Here is a 15,834-nt window from a genome sequence, read left to right as displayed (position 1 = left end):
TGTGAAAATTTTGTCCACACACTTGAGAAGTAAAGACTTAGTATTTTGAATAGTTACAATTCGTGCTGTTCGAATGTGCACCAAAAGATAAAAACATAAAGGCTCTCAGCTTATATAAGACAGCTATTACTGCATGACTATTTGAAAAGAAATAAAATGGCGCTGTGGCAAGACGGGCTGAACAGAAAAGTTGTGATGGTGACTGGAGCATCGTCAGGAATCGGGAGAGAGTTGAGTATCAACTTGGCAAAAGCGGGTTGCAGGATCATTGTTTCAGCTCGTCGTGTAGACAAGCTGAAATCTCTCTGCAACCACATTAACAGTAGTAGTAAATCGGAAGGTCCGGCCCTAAATGCAATCGCGGTTGAGCTAGACGTTACTGCCAATGGTGGTAACATTGAGGCCGCTGTGCAGATAGCTTGGAATGCCTTCGGACGTATTGATGCCTTGGTTAACAATGCTGGGGTTAGAGGTTTGAGCACTATTCAATCATCTTTCAATCTATCCTTACCTTTCAACTAACCCCCTCCATATAATCTCGGACCTGATGGATTGTAGATTCGCCTCTGGCAGGGGCGGACCCATGTGTTGCCCGAACCCCCTCGATGAAAAATTACACTGTATATATAAGGTGAATTTTTTGGATTTATGTGGATATATATATTTTGAACCTCCTGAATGACAAGGTGAAGGAGAAAGCCCAACGGCAAGCCTGACATTCAGGGATCGAATCCCTGGCTTAGCGTTTTGTTTTTTAGTTTTTTACTTTCAATTTTTATTTTATTTTTTTTAGTTCTAGTTCCGATTTTCATATTTTTTTAGTTTTTTTTTTTAATAAAAAGTGCTAAAATGTGGTGTTAAACCCAAAAAATTCAAAGGTCCCATACTCCCATTCTTAAAAGCTATTAATTTTTTCACTTTCCAAATCCCTAAATCACTTTCTTGTTCTTCCCTAACACTCAAAACTCAATTATTAAAATCATCTCCCATAATATTATATTGTTGATTTGACATATTTTAAAGGGCTAACTTTTTGTTTCACTGTAATCACTTGTGTTAATTTCGGATTTCTTGTAACGAAACTAACTTTTTGTACCTATAAATTATATACTACTACTTCCTTGATTTATTTTTTTTGTTGGCTTATTTACACGTTTATACTTTTATTTTTCGAACCCCCTAAACGAAAATCCTGGGTCCGCCACTGGCCTCTGGTCACTTATACCTCTTGATAACAATCGAGTTTTCTTTGGAATTGATTTTCATGTTAAGTTATATTATTTGTTTTCTACAATAGTATTTCTCTATAACATTCAAAACATATCTAGACAAACTACGTCTTTATAGATAGGTTTGATTGTAATAGAATTATTTTGGTTGTTGTTGATCATATGTATAGGTAGTGTAAGTTCTTCTCTAGAATTGTCAGAGGAGGAGTGGGAACATACTTTTACGACGAATCTCAGAGGAGCATGGTTGGTGTCAAAATTTGTTTGTAGACACATGATCGATGCTAAACAGGGCGGAGGATCTATTATTAATGTGTCTTCAATCGCTGGTCTGAATCGGGTACTAGTACCCGGAGGTCTTGCTTACGCTTCTTCAAAAATGGCTCTTAACAGGCTCACTGAGGTACACACTAGCTAGTGTTGCAAATTTGTCCAAATACTTGTCTTAATACTTAACTTGGATTGTTATAGAGAAGTCTGACTGTATTCGAATGATAGCAGATGATGGCACTTGAACTAGGAGTACACAAGATAAGAGTAAACTCAATAGCACCAGGAATTTTCAAATCTGAGATGACAGAGAGCCTTATTCAACAGAAATGGTTCCATGGTGTTATTTCTAGGACCACTCCTCTGAGAACTATTGGAACGACAGATCCGGCTTTAACATCACTCGTGAGGTACTTAATCCATGCTTCTTCAGAATATGTTTCCGGCAATGTTTTCATTGTCGATAGTGGAGCTACCTTAATAGGCGTGCCAATTTTCTCGTCACTCTAAAAGAATAGAGGTAGATTCATGATTTAAATTTGATGGAAGCTTCAACCAGAATATCAAACTCAAGTTATTAAGAACTGAAAGAAATGCAATGATATTCTGAACAATTTCATGACCGTTTTCATAGAACTCAATCAAGATGAAGTAGAAGGAAAATTTCCAATATAAATTTGTATGATACTTCCTCCATGTCAATTTGTTTGTCGTACTTTCCTTATTTGTCCGCTTAAAAAGAATGTCTCTTTCTTTTTTTTACAACTTTTTAATTCCAACATTTTGGTGCATTTTACATGTCTTTAATTCAAGACCACAAGTTTTCAAAAGTCTTCTTTACTTTCTTATAAATCTGTGTCGAAACGAAGGGAGTAACAAACAGAAGAGATGGCAACATATGCTTAATATTTATTATCTATGAATGGATACAATTATAGTGCTTTTACAAATACATATTCATGACTATCTATCAGATAAAGAGGGCAATGTATCACCTAACAATGGAAACAATACTGCAACTTGCAGTATTTGAACGATGAATTTCATCGTATACGCTAGTACATCAATCATATACAATACACACTCAAAAACATTTTAGTAGAGGGAAAATTTGATTCAATACTATACTCAAGCACGTATACAAGGGAGTATTTCTTCTCATCTTCCCCGCGGATTTACCAGCTGAGAGAAAACGGAACTAGTAGCAGCATCCCCTGCATCATCATCTGTTCCTGAGTTAACTATACCTTGGATATTGCTAACACTGTTGTCGAATGGTTCAACTGGTGTTAATGGTATGCCAGGGATATGGTTTGTACTGTTATCATCAGGCTCTGTCAAGGCTGATGAGGCTTCTTCAAGCTGAAGAGCGTATTCTAGATTCCATAACACATCTCCCATTGAAGGTCTATCAACTCCGTACTCAGCCAAACACTTTTCAGCTGTCTCACCGAACTTTTTCAGGGAAGCTGGGTTGACCTGCCCCTTGAGATTTGGGTCCATTATCCGATCCAACATGCCTTTCTTTTGCCAAATCATAGCCCACTCGGCTATATTAACTTGCTCACGTGGAAGGACCGGATTCAATGCTGGTCTGGTGCAGAGAACTTCCATTAGGACAACACCAAATGAGTAGACATCTGATTTCTCCGTGAGCTGCTGCCTCCGGAAGTATTCAGGATCAAGGTACCCAAAGCTACCCTTCACAGCAGTACTTACATGTGTCTGATCAAGAGCCGGTCCGGCTTTGGAAAGACCAAAGTCAGCAACTTTAGCCACAAAGTTATCATCCAAAAGTATGTTGGTGGTTTTGACATCGCGGTGAATGATGCTCTGAGTTGCACCTGTATGGAGGTAATGCAGCCCCCTTGCAGCACCGATACAAATCTCAAGACGCTGCTTCCATGAGAGAGGTGGCAGATCTGTTCCATAAAGATGACTTCTGAGAGGACCATTTGCCATGTATTCATAAACAAGAATCATTTCCGACCTCTCATCGCAATAACCAATCAAAGACACGAGATGACGGTGGCGAAGTTTGGACAACATTTCAATCTCAGTTTGAAATTCAGCTAGACCTTGTTCAGATCCTGTGTTTCCTCTTTTGACAGCAAGTTTAGTTCCATCTTCCATTGTTCCTTTATAGACCCTACCGAAACCACCAACACCAAGAAGCAAGTTCTCGTCGAATTTGTTAGTTGCATCCATTATTTCTTGGAAACTAAAAAATCGTCCAACATTCGGTGAAGCCAAGGAGATGCAGCTTGCTGTTCCCCGAGAAGCTGTTGTTTTCGTCAAAGTTAAAGAGTTTCCATACAAGGACGGAATCCATGAGTGTCCTTGGTTGGAAGTCTTTGATCTTCGAGCTATAAAAAAGCAACAACACAACGCAATAAGCGCCAAAACAGCTGATGCTCCTAAGGCAGAACCAAATATTAAACCAATCTTTTTCTTTTTGTGAGGCAACACAAAGAGAGTCTCAACAGATTGAACCCCACTCAAGCTTCTAGCTTCGTTGCTAATCTTCATGATTTCCAGTCCATTCATAATTGCATTTATCCAATCCGCACTCGTATCTGGACCAACACTCACTGTCAGAATACTTGAGTTTACTGAGGAATTGGAGACGAAATCCTTGTATAATGGTACGTCCAAATTTCCAGCTAAGTTTGACAAGTCTAGGTCCAATAGAGCAGCGTCATCATTAACATATAGGTTGAACAGAAGACTATTCAAAGATTCACTCACAATATCACAAAAATGTACTCGGATGAAGTACATGAAGTTCGGATCAACAGGGAACACCCAAGTGATATTGAAATTCACATTAGGTACATTTGCATCTCCCATAGTTTCAGCAGTAGCGTAAACCCAATTTGGTGCTATTTCAGGAGTCATAGTAGCCGGATACTTTATGCTTGAAGGGCTAACTGAAACACTCACCGCAGAGCTGTTGACGTGAAGGTACTTCACATCATTCTCCCATGTTCTTCCCAAGGTGTCGTTCAGAGCAGTGAGATGAGGACCACCCATGTTTAGACGATAAACAGTTTCGAGGGCTAGTCCAGAAAGGCCACTGAAAGGTGCTACGGGAGATACAGCCACTGCTTGATCAGGGATCAACTCATCAGGTACTGATACAACTTCAATGGCACTGATAAATGCAACGGAGTTGTTTGAAGGGATCAAAGCAAGAATCAAACTATCTGAATTGGCATTGATCATGTATTCCTTAAAAAGGTATGATCCATTATAGCTCTTGAAACTGAAATTGTTCAACAGAACAAAATTTTCTGTGACCACTGTCATTGAGGCAGACGTTAAGTTGTGCCCTGGAAGAGGGTAGAAATAGAGACGGATCCAATGGTGGCCTTCTTGCTTAATATCAAACTTGTAAAACGCTGTAGTATGGAAAATTCTGGCTGACTGATAGATCGAAAACGGAGCACTAGAATTGGATGTTGCAGCAATAGAATTTTCCTTATTTTCTAAAGCAGCTGAAGATTGGAGCGAATCAGGAACATATGTCTGGCCGATATAGGTCACATTTTGTGATGATCCACACGCGAGCAAGTAGTTATCAGCAGGAACGAAGGCAGCATTCGAGTCCTGAATCAAAAAGATGGACACAACTACTGCTAGAACTAAAGGCATCCATGACATTGTTCTCAAGTCCATCGTCCTAAAGAGCCTATTGCTAAATACTGGACTCCAATTCTCCACAAAAATTAAAACTCTTAAAGACAACTTTTTGAATTTCTTCTTTCAGACGACCCCTCCAGTTACAACAACAACAACAATAACTATGCCTCAATCTCGATATCAAAGTAGCTGAATAAGCTAAGTCTGATTTCCCAGATGATACTAAGAACCTACACTGTAGTATTATAGATCTTTCTCAACTATCTAGAGCAATCTTGATACAGAAAAAAAAAACTTAACTGAAAATTCACAGGAAACTATCAATAAACTATGATTAACACCAAAGAACAAAAAAATAGTTTTAGACAAGATCTGAGCTAACAACTTTCCTCTAGACTTCAGATTGGAAATGCTCCTAGAGGCTTTGGTTCAGTGGTAAGAGTGCAATGCCTATGCCTGATGTGTGAGTTAGGCGGACGTAACAAAAAGCCTGGTATTTAAGTGGAGAAGAGTCAAGGGGTGTGCCAATTATCCACCGAGTTCCGAGCTGTGCACCAGAAGAAAGGTTACCTCAATGCCACCATGAAAATACAGTCAAATAGAGCTTTTTAGTGCAACTCCACAATGAAAAATTGAATCTTTTGAAAAGGGTATGAACCAAAAAGAAGAAAGAAACAAGTCCCAAGTCAGGTTACCTCAATGCCACCATGAAAACACAATCAAGAACAGCTTTTTAGTGCAACTACACTATGAAAAATTGAATCTTTTGAAAAGGGTGTGAACCAAAAGGAAGAAAGAAACAAAACCCAATTCAGATTACCTCAATGCCACCATAAAAACACAATCAAGAAGAGCTTTTTAGTGCAAATCCACTATAAAAACACAGTCAAGAAGAGCTGTTTAGTGCAACTCCACTATGAAAAATTGAATATTTTGAAAAGGATGTGAACCAAAAGGAAGAAATAAGAGGAACCAATTCAAGTTACCTCAATGCCACCATGAAAACGCAATCAAGAACAGCTTTTTAGTGCAACTCCACCATGAAAAATTGGATCTTTTGAAAAGGGTGTGAACCAGAAGGAAGAAACAACAAGACCCAAGTCAGGTTACCTCAATGCCACAATAAAAACACAATCAAGAAGAGCTATTTAGTGCAAATCCACCATAAAAACACAGTCAAGAAGAGCTATCTAGTACAACTTCCCCTTGAAAAATTGGATCTTTTGACATGGGTGTGAACCAAAAGGCAGAAACAAGAAAGACCCAAATTCAAACACAATCAACAAGAACTTTTTAGTGCAATTCCATTATGATATGAAAAATTGAATCTTTTGACATGGGTGTGTGAACCAAAAGGAAGAAAGAAACAAGAAATACCCAATTCTAAACACAATCACAACAAGAGCTTTTTCAGTACCTACTCCAACAGCTAGCTCTTAACAGGCTGTGGATAGCAAAAAAAAAAAAAAGGGAAAAAAGGGACCACAAGATAAACCCCACTTCCATGCCCAATTTGAAACAGCTGTTTTCAAGCAACATTGCCAGTTTATAAGTAGAATTTGCCATTAAAGTTCTCCAAATGATCATTAAATTGATGTAATCATAGTATAATTAGGCTTTGCATGAAAATTAACCAAAACATACAGTAGCCTATTTGTATAATTAAAGCCTTGTTGGGACCCAATTCTACGCGGCTTTGTATATAAATTGTTTTCATCTTTATTGTTTTTTCACTTTTGGCCAACGAATTTGCGTATCGTAAGACTCATTTCAATAAGATTTTTTTTTCATACACTTAAACTCGTGACTTCAATCATCCCATCATAATTCATTATGTTTTTTCATTTTCAAAACTCAAACTCAAACTTAAATATGAAAATACTTTTCAATATTTAATATTTATTCGATATTTTTAATCAACTAATCTAGATAAGCTTTGCTCACCAAAAAGTAGCCATTAGGAATTTGATGACTTAATGAGTTTTTGTTTGCATTTTCTTTTCAATTTGAATCTAGAATTCAATTATTTTTTTAATTATCCGCTACATAATTACATATGATAAAATTAGTCTCAACACTTCAAAAAAATTATTTTTTCAATACTTAATATCTATTCATTATTTTTAATCAGTTACTCTAGATGAAATTTACATCGCAAAAAAGGAGCAATTAAAAATTTTGCTACTCAATGAGTTCTCTTGTCTATATTCAACTTTTTTTCTACTATTCTCCATAAGAAATCATATTCGAATATTTAAAAATACTTTTCAATATATGATATTATCAATTACTTTTAATGTGCTAATTTAAACGCCCTTTACATCGTAAAAAAGGGAAACGTAAGGAATTTGGTGACTTGAATGAATTTTTTTGTCCATTTCCTCTATACAAATGCACATGGCCACCAACAATGTTGGGTCCCCATTTGCCTTCCTCTTCATATATTTCTATATTTTTAGGAGGAAAAAAATTATTGGCAAAAATAACTATTTCATCTGTCAAATTGCTCATCTTTTATTACATTTTCAAATTAAAAGTTGTCATTCAAAAAAACTAGTAAAATATTATAAAATCGTGTTCTTTATTTTAAATAGTGAAGAATGTTTAAAAAAATATTCAAACATCGTGTAAATTAATTGATCTAGAAAACAAATACAAGTCAAATATTAAGATAGGAATTTAAAATATAGATATCATATTGTGGAATTAATGCATTTAAAATCAAATGTGCAACGTGGACAACCTAATACGAGTGCTCAATATTAGATAAATCAAGAATTTGAATATATTTGGTTTTGATAACACAACCCCAAAACTAGCGGGTGATTTGCACAAAAGCGATACTTTAGGCCGTTATTTAAATATCGTCTCTAAATTTTGAATTTTGTGTGAAAATGACTCTTTTAGGTTAATGAACATATTTCAGACTAAAATATCCTTAAGTTGAACGACAAATATGATAAAGTGATGTAAAGTAACAACTATAGCATGCAAGTCATGACAAATCGATATGACTTTACACTATATTAACTAGTTCATATCTTATCATATTGCTCAAAAACCATAGCAGATCGTCATGATTTCAAAGGTACAAACAACAAAGAGGAAAAATACATTTCAAAATATTAGCATGCAAATCATGATAAATTGATATGACTTCACGTTATATTCAACTTAGTTATCCTATTGGATATATAACTCACAAACTCTACCTATGACTAATATTTTACCTATATACATGATATACACTAGCTTATTTTCTATAAAAAGGTGTTCAATTAATCATCATTTATCGATCTATTTTACCTCCACGGCCTCGAGAAAAAGGGAATACAACTAATCACCCTTCATCTATTGTTATGAGTTTATGTGTAGTATTTGAGAATGGCACCACAAAAACTACAAACAATAGCCTTCCAAGACTTGGTATAAAATGGAATATAACAAAACCTAGTTGATGTATACATCTCAGCCACTTTAGCACCGTGTCCGCACCGCGAACACGAGCCAGCCACCGGCTTACTCCGCCGCACCGTCCTCTTTTGATCCACCAGAAAGCAAAAACAAACCATCAATGGAGTTTTGCAAACAAAAATATACTATATGGAAGAGAGAAATATATTGGTTTTTTTTTTTCTTCTTTGGGCCAAGTTTGTTGGAAATTATATAGGTAGGAGTAATAACACACTGGTCATTTTTCGATTAGGTCTTTGAAAAATAATTAATATCGTAAAGTATCAAATTTCAGAACATTATTTAAAGCTTTATTTGTAAAATTTGAAACTTAAGGATAATAGTTATTTTTCAATTACAGAAACAGAAAAGTGGACATTGTTTGAAATAATTTCAATTTGATATTATATTTGGTAGATAGCATTTTATTTGTAAATGTAGTTTTCAAAACATAAATTAAAATTAATCGAACTTTATATTAGATATCGACAATTGCCACGTATATGTAAATCTAGAAGTAAATGTTTCATTAATTAATCAATAAAAAGTGCTGACTATGCCATATAGTCCATTTTATATAGTTGGGAGATTTTGTATTTAATTAATGAATTGCTTTGCTGTGCTATTTAAATTTATAATTCTCATGCTTCAATCGATTTTTTTCTTATATTTTAAAATTATGTAAATTATAGTATACATTATCTTTGTGATAATGTTATATGTTTTCTGTTTCAATATATATGATATAGTTTGATTAAACTAAAAGAATATTTTTTAGACTTTCTGAAATTTATAGTCTTAACGAAATATGTTATAATATTAGTGTGAGTGTGACTATAAACCTTATGAAATATATGGTTTTTAATATAAATCTTTTTCCACTTTTTGAGTAAGTTGAGTGTTGTATCACTTTACTTTACATACTACTTTGTCGTAGTATTATTTTTGTAGTTTTTTGTCCTTTAATTTTTGTTACTAGTTGTTGTTTCTTGTAATTCGATTATTGTAATATTCTGTTGTAGTTACTTCACCTTTTCTTAAGTTGTTTTGTCATGCTCGCTATAGTATTTTGATATGGTGTCTCCACTTTGTCAATTCTTTTTCAATCTGCTTTGATTTGTTTTTTCGTGAGTTGAGGGTCTATTGGTAACAACCTCTTCACCTCTGAAACAGAGATAGAATCTGCATATACTCCACTCTCTCTAAACCCTAATCATGAAATTATACGGGATCATATAAACCTTAAGCCTTATTGTCTTCCCTTATTTAAAGAAAATTTAACAAATTTTATATAACAAAATATAATTATTTATGGCTTTTTATGCTCCCATTTTTATCATATAATTTTTTATCGAAGAAAATTCAATTAAACATTTTAACAACCTCGCTCTAGCTCCACCCTTCCCCACAAAATAGACATATTGGTAGTTACTTATGATACACTAATTAATGTACATGCCTAAACCTAATAGAGAACATTTTCTATATATCTATTATACATTGTTATACAATATAGATGTTATATATTTATATAAATAACGTAAATAATGATGTAAGTATATCTGTTAAAATATATTATTTCGAATTTGAATTTTGAAAAAAAAAAAAAAAATCCTAATAGAGAACATTTTTCTTTAATTGGCGCGCAAAGCCAAATTAAGCTATAAATTATTGTCTTGTTATTTTGATACTAATTTTAAGATACTGAAAGAGTAACCCAAAAGAGCATTGGGGTTTAAAAAGAAAATATTTGTTGAGACTGCTAGGCCCATTAAGAAAATATAGTATAAATTAGAGCAACTTTCACATATAGCAAACACAAAATTCATATTTGTATGCTATAGCGAAGTTTGCATAATTGCGCTTCATAGCAAACATAAATATGTATATTTTGCTATACATATACAAAAGAAAGTAGTTGTATAATCTGCTTTATACAACTGCTTTGGTATACATATACAAAAAGATCAATTGTATAAAGTGAGAGAGACGAGTGAGCGAGTAAGATATGAGAGAGTGGCGAGCGAGATCTGGGAGAGGGGAGAGAGGGGAACGAAAATATATGTATATATACAATTTTCACGCATTTTATACATTTGCGTTTTTGTATAAAGTGAGAGAGGCGAGTGAGAGAGTGAGATCTGGGAGAGGGGAGAGAGGGGAACGGAAATATATGTATATATACAATTTTCTCTCGCTTTATACAAACACAAACTCATTTTATACAATTTGCCTTTTTTGTATAAAGTGAGAGAGGCGAGTGAGAGAGCGAGATCTGGGAGAGGGGAGAGAGAGGAACGAAAATATATGTATATATACAATTTTCTCTCGCTTTATACAAACACAAATGCACTTTATACACTTGCGTTTGTATAAAAAACGAGATAGGTGAGCGAGAGAACGAGAGTGGCGAGCGAGATTCACCAAGAGAGAGGTGAAATAACAACAGTTTGCTATGGGGTACAATTAAATCAAACTATATTTATAGCATTTAATTTGAATTAATAGTTTGGTATTATATACAATTTTTCCTATAAATTATAGGAACCACATATTATAAGTACTAAATAATATCTTATCCCTTCTAGTTTTCTATTTACCAAAAATCCCTTACAAATGATGTTTGCGGGATACATAGCGTTGTGCACGGGATACATTCCACATAGCGGGATACATAGCGTTGTGCACGGGATACATTCCACATAGCGGGATACATAGCGTTGTGCACGGGATACATAGCGCTGTGCACGGGATACATAGCGTTTGATACATTAATTCCACATAGCGGGATACATAGCGTTGTGCACGGGATACATGCGGGATACATAGTTAAATAAGGGATTTTTGAAAATTTTGAAATAAGTAGGGATAAATGGATATTAAGGTAAGTAAATGAGTGTAGTTAAGTAATTTGTCCGAAAATATATGTGGAGAAAAAAGACAAAATTTTAAGTTCGATTGTTTGCTAGCGTGTTTTACCTATAAGTATATACACTTGCACGTGTATCTCTAAAATGTGGAATGTATTTTGATCGGTTATAAGTTGTTGTTTAAAATATGGATTTTCGAGTTGAAACCTTGAGAACAGAAAATTTTTAGGTAAAGAAGAATTCTAATCTCTTTAATTCGTTTTATAGGACGCTAATTCAAATAAATGAGAATCACTAAAGTGTCATATATAGATACTTAATATAAAGTAGCTTTGTAATGTTTACTTGGTAAGGAATACAATTAAACAAACAAATAAATTTGTGTTTTTAAGAAAGTGAATCCCTTTGTTGACAACATAAATTAATGGTCCCTTAAGTCAGCAAATAAATTAAAGAAAGTCAATTTGTGGGGTTAATTAGTAGCTACTATTATTGTCAACTTTTGTTTTATTCTTAATTAATTAATTAATATTTCGATACCTTAATTATGTTTTATGTAATTTTATTTAATTGGAGTACTATAGCTTAATTGGTTGACCATCTCATTTACATGTGCATAAATAAATTGACCCCATAGAAAAATTGATTTCTAACTCCATAGCTTTTGAAGGAATTATCTATAATCCGTCAAACATAAATTTGAAAGAAATACCATAAATTTCAACAAAAAATAATTCATTCGTTATTAAATTTTATGTCAAGTCAACTATGAAATTAATATAAGTCGTGTCGTAATAATTAGTTAGTGGAAGACAATTATCAATGAATCATATACATTATCCACTATGTAATTTTCTCTAATAAATGATGATACTCCATCAACTAAAACTTTTTTTAAAACTAAGATTAATAAGTTCCCCTATTATTTTGAATTTGTTTATTAATCATTTTGGTATTCGGTATTTTTGTTGGCATCTAATTAAATCTAAATACACAATGAGAAGTTTTCATATAAAGGAGTAAGACATTTTTTAACAAAAATAATTATAAAAAATATTGATCAAAGCCGATACTTTATATTTTAATTAAGAAAAATGAAGGTAACTAAATGTCAAAATCAAAATTAACTATCTAACCTAATTTTACTAGTATAAGCTTTATTTCTAGTGTGTTGGAAACTCAAAAAAGATTTAAATTATATATTAATATTTTTTAAATATATAATTAGTGTAATTAATCAACTCATTATAGCTAGTTATCATAACTCTTCAAGACAACATATCAAGTTATATAGGTCACCTTCCACAAGCACATAGTTACCAAAAAAAAGTTGTAGATTATCATCTAACAAATGATAGTTGCGTCGATCATAATTTACATTACTGATGCAATCATTCGAATCAAATAACTGAAATTAAACTACTATAACTCCTAGCTTTTCTCCTTTTACAAAAAGTCTTCTAATAACTCATTTAAAGCATTGAAAAGAGAGTTGAAATGGGGCATATATACAAAATATAGTTGTGACTACTCTCATTTGTTGATGTGACAGTCTGAATAGAAGATATTTTGTATTAATTATAACTAAAGTAAAATATAAAGAAATCCATATATAATATATCTATATAATTGACTGATTGATTGATCTCAGGGGGCAAAGTAAAATTTGCCTTTTTGTATCTTTAAGAGTACCAATTCATGCCAGCAACTTGATTATAAGGTTGTCGAAAGACAACTCCATCACTAAGAGATCCCAATACTTCTTGTTGTTCTTGTTGTTCTTGTAGAATCGAAGTATTTTGAGGAAAGTGGCTCAGGAAATTGGCAATGGAGCTACTTTGTTCATGATTTGTAATTCGCGCAATATTATTCATGTTAAGTCCATCGTCCCTGTTGTTCTCAACTAAGAACCTTTTTGTATTTGGAGAATGGTTCCCTTCAGTTGTTGTTGTTGTTTCGTCGATATTCCAATACAAACCTCCATGCATCGATCTCTTTGACGATAATTGTGGAATGGATCTATTATTGTTGTTGATCATATCGTTCGTATTATTCATAATTCCATCGTACATGTTCGATTCATTTTGGAGCAATATTGTACCATAGTTTGAAGGTTTTATTCCTTGTAGTATTGAATTTGGTACATTTTGTGGTATTGATCCCAACATATCATTCAAATCATCTATTGACCTTTGAGTGTTATTCTTCTTGTAAATTCGACATAAAACCCAATCATCTAGCTGCAAAAATAAAAAATATATGGTGTAAGAAAAATATACAAAAAAAGAAAGAAAGTAAGACTAATTAACTAGCTAGTGAAACATTGAATTTATTCGAGTTTATGTTCTGTACACTAATAGTAAAAACATTGATATGATAACTCTCTACGTCAAGCGTCATATATAGTAACATCTAACATGAAAAATAAAGTACTAATATAGTACTCCATCCGTCCCAATTTAAGTGTCTTATCTTAACTAGGGCGATCACATTTCCGTCGATTAGAATTCCATGTTTTTCTAGTAATGGTCACTTACTATAACCAGTTAAATTACATTCATAGTATAAGATATTCCTTATAATAACCACGTATATATATATATATATAAACTTAAACTCTTTCGTTAAAAACTTTGAAACTTGAATTAAGTCAACAACAACAACATCATACTCAGTGTGATCGTGGGATCTAAGGAGGTTAGAGTATACGTAAATCTTACCATTATCTTGAGAGATAATTTTTTTTTATTTCTGATATGACAAATAAAATGAAAAATTACGGACTTACCCTCAAAGATCCTTTTTTGTTGGCACCAATATGATCACAACCAGGGGGCTTGATATTTGTTTTATTTTCTACTACTCTGTATTCATGCATGATCCAATTAGTTTTTACCCCTTTCGGTGGTTTACCGCCGTAAAAAACGAGCGCCTTTTTTACCCCGACTTTTTGAGTTCCACCGGAGGTAAAAACCGGCTTGTCGGTTCCGGTAGCCTTCCAATAACCCGATGTTGCTGCCCGATTTGGCCTCGCCCCGTTAGGATATTTCCTATCCCTTGGACTAAAAAAGTACCATTCTTGCTCTCCAAATATTGCCTTACCTGCATCAAATAAATGACAACAAGAGAATTCGGAATTTAAACTTAATGAATTTATTTTATTTTACTTTTTTAAAAAGAAGGAACTATGGGTCCACTACTTTATTTTTGTGAATACTATTTTTCAAGCACCCTCCAAAAAAAACTCAAAAAATAGAAATTAAATGAACTTTATATGATTCAGAATTTAAACTAAACATATTTAAAATTAGAATATAATTTATATATACAATAAAAGAAAGTCATACACAATTAATATTATTTATTATAGTAGGTAACCTACCTTTTTCTATTTTTTTACAAATTCACTTTTTTACATGTATAACATAAATTCATCTTATCTTTAAAAAAAAAATAGAGTTCAAGCCTCTATAAGTTGGTCATAGAAAACTTTGTGATAAAAGATTAAAAAGGAAAACAAATTAGTTTATCACTAAAAATTTAATTAGCAACGAAATTCGTCACCAATATATTGCATATTTAAAATTTAGTTTAGACATAGAAGTTGTCCATCGCTAACTCCGATCCTTTTTCCATATATATAAGTTATAGTGCAAGAAAATATAGTAGTAGTGAAAAATTGTACCGGGAAGTTCCCATGGATCAAACTTATAAAGATCAATTTCAGCAATAATATCCACCGGAATCGGAGCACCGGCGACTCGTTTCTTGAGATAGTGGACGACGAGTTCTTCGTCCGTCGGGTGGAACCGAAACCCCGGTGGGAGTTGAGGTTGATGACGTGTACCGGTTGATGAATTCGTACTCTCCATAAAAAAACACAACTACTGATGTTTGAGTTGACCTAAATTCAATATTTTACGGACCAACAAGCGTATGCACGTAGTACGAGATTAATAAATTCGAATCGTACTATGATTAAATTTTGGAATTTTTTTTTGGGAAGAGAGAAAATGATAAACAAGAAGGAATTTAGTTGGTTAATTTAGCCCCCACACTTACTTATATATGTTATAAGGCAACACAGAATTTACAGTAATGCCATTTATATATATTCTTGAAATATATATTTAATGGTAAAAATATGTATCTGGAGTATTATATTCTTGCAAAGATTTTTATTTGTACTATGAAGTATTCATTTTTTATACTAACTATTTATCAAATCACGCGTTAATGTAATTATCAATTATTTTTATTTTTCCTATTTGAAATATCACACGTACTCAAGTAAGAAAAAGAAATAACTAATAATTAAGGTGTGTTTTGTTAAACGGTTGATGATGATTTATATAAAAAAAAATGAGCAC

General features: G+C 33.1%; 4 protein-coding genes across 4 annotated transcripts; 1 reads left to right on the top strand and 3 right to left on the bottom strand.

Moving 5' to 3' along the window:
• The first annotated feature begins 122 nt into the window (after positions 1-122).
• On the top strand, positions 123-2,048 carry LOC125821202 (uncharacterized). The gene is made up of 3 exons (XM_049500615.1): positions 123-472; positions 1,400-1,632; positions 1,731-2,048. Exons 1-3 carry the CDS (start codon positions 157-159, stop codon positions 2,007-2,009), a joined length of 828 nt encoding a protein of 275 aa, XP_049356572.1. The 5' UTR covers positions 123-156; the 3' UTR covers positions 2,010-2,048.
• A 317-nt stretch (positions 2,049-2,365) lies between these two features.
• LOC125821193 (receptor-like protein kinase THESEUS 1) lies at positions 2,366-5,190 on the bottom strand. Its single transcript, XM_049500606.1, has one exon. The coding sequence runs from the start codon at positions 5,175-5,177 to the stop codon at positions 2,658-2,660; it is 2,520 nt and encodes an 839-aa protein (XP_049356563.1). The 5' UTR covers positions 5,178-5,190; the 3' UTR covers positions 2,366-2,657.
• A 3,291-nt stretch (positions 5,191-8,481) lies between these two features.
• Positions 8,482-8,713, bottom strand: LOC125821207 (uncharacterized). Its single transcript, XM_049500623.1, has one exon. It carries the CDS (start codon positions 8,711-8,713, stop codon positions 8,507-8,509), a length of 207 nt encoding a protein of 68 aa, XP_049356580.1. The 3' UTR covers positions 8,482-8,506.
• A 4,282-nt stretch (positions 8,714-12,995) lies between these two features.
• On the bottom strand, positions 12,996-15,500 carry LOC125821200 (NAC transcription factor 56-like). Its single transcript, XM_049500613.1, has 3 exons — positions 15,150-15,500; positions 14,253-14,566; positions 12,996-13,704 (listed from the first exon to the last, which is right to left on the bottom strand). Exons 1-3 carry the CDS (start codon positions 15,334-15,336, stop codon positions 13,147-13,149), a joined length of 1,059 nt encoding a protein of 352 aa, XP_049356570.1. The 5' UTR covers positions 15,337-15,500; the 3' UTR covers positions 12,996-13,146.
• Positions 15,501-15,834: the final 334 nt, after the last annotated feature.

This window comes from Solanum verrucosum, unplaced genomic scaffold (genome assembly GCF_900185275.1).
Source record: "Solanum verrucosum unplaced genomic scaffold, falcon-dt-bn FXZP01000222.1, whole genome shotgun sequence".
Taxonomy (NCBI): Eukaryota; Viridiplantae; Streptophyta; class Magnoliopsida; order Solanales; family Solanaceae; genus Solanum; species Solanum verrucosum.
The sequence above is the reverse complement of the archived record's forward strand: the minus strand, read 5'-3'. Positions and strand labels throughout refer to the sequence as shown.

Coding starts and splice junctions, on each gene's coding strand:
- LOC125821193 (XM_049500606.1), bottom strand. CDS start 5,177: ATGGACTTGAGAACAATGTCATGGATGCCTTTAGTTCTAGCAGTAGTT.
- LOC125821202 (XM_049500615.1), top strand. CDS start 157: ATGGCGCTGTGGCAAGACGGGCTGAACAGAAAAGTTGTGATGGTGACT. Junction 473..1,399: donor TAACAATGCTGGGGTTAGAG/GTTTGAGCACTA, acceptor TCATATGTATAG/GTAGTGTAAGTTCTTCTCTA. Junction 1,633..1,730: donor CTCTTAACAGGCTCACTGAG/GTACACACTAGC, acceptor GAATGATAGCAG/ATGATGGCACTTGAACTAGG.
- LOC125821207 (XM_049500623.1), bottom strand. CDS start 8,713: ATGGTTTGTTTTTGCTTTCTGGTGGATCAAAAGAGGACGGTGCGGCGG.
- LOC125821200 (XM_049500613.1), bottom strand. CDS start 15,336: ATGGAGAGTACGAATTCATCAACCGGTACACGTCATCAACCTCAACTC. Junction 14,567..15,149: donor TGATCCATGGGAACTTCCCG/GTACAATTTTTC, acceptor TATTTGATGCAG/GTAAGGCAATATTTGGAGAG. Junction 13,705..14,252: donor ACAAAAAAGGATCTTTGAGG/GTAAGTCCGTAA, acceptor TTATTTTTGCAG/CTAGATGATTGGGTTTTATG.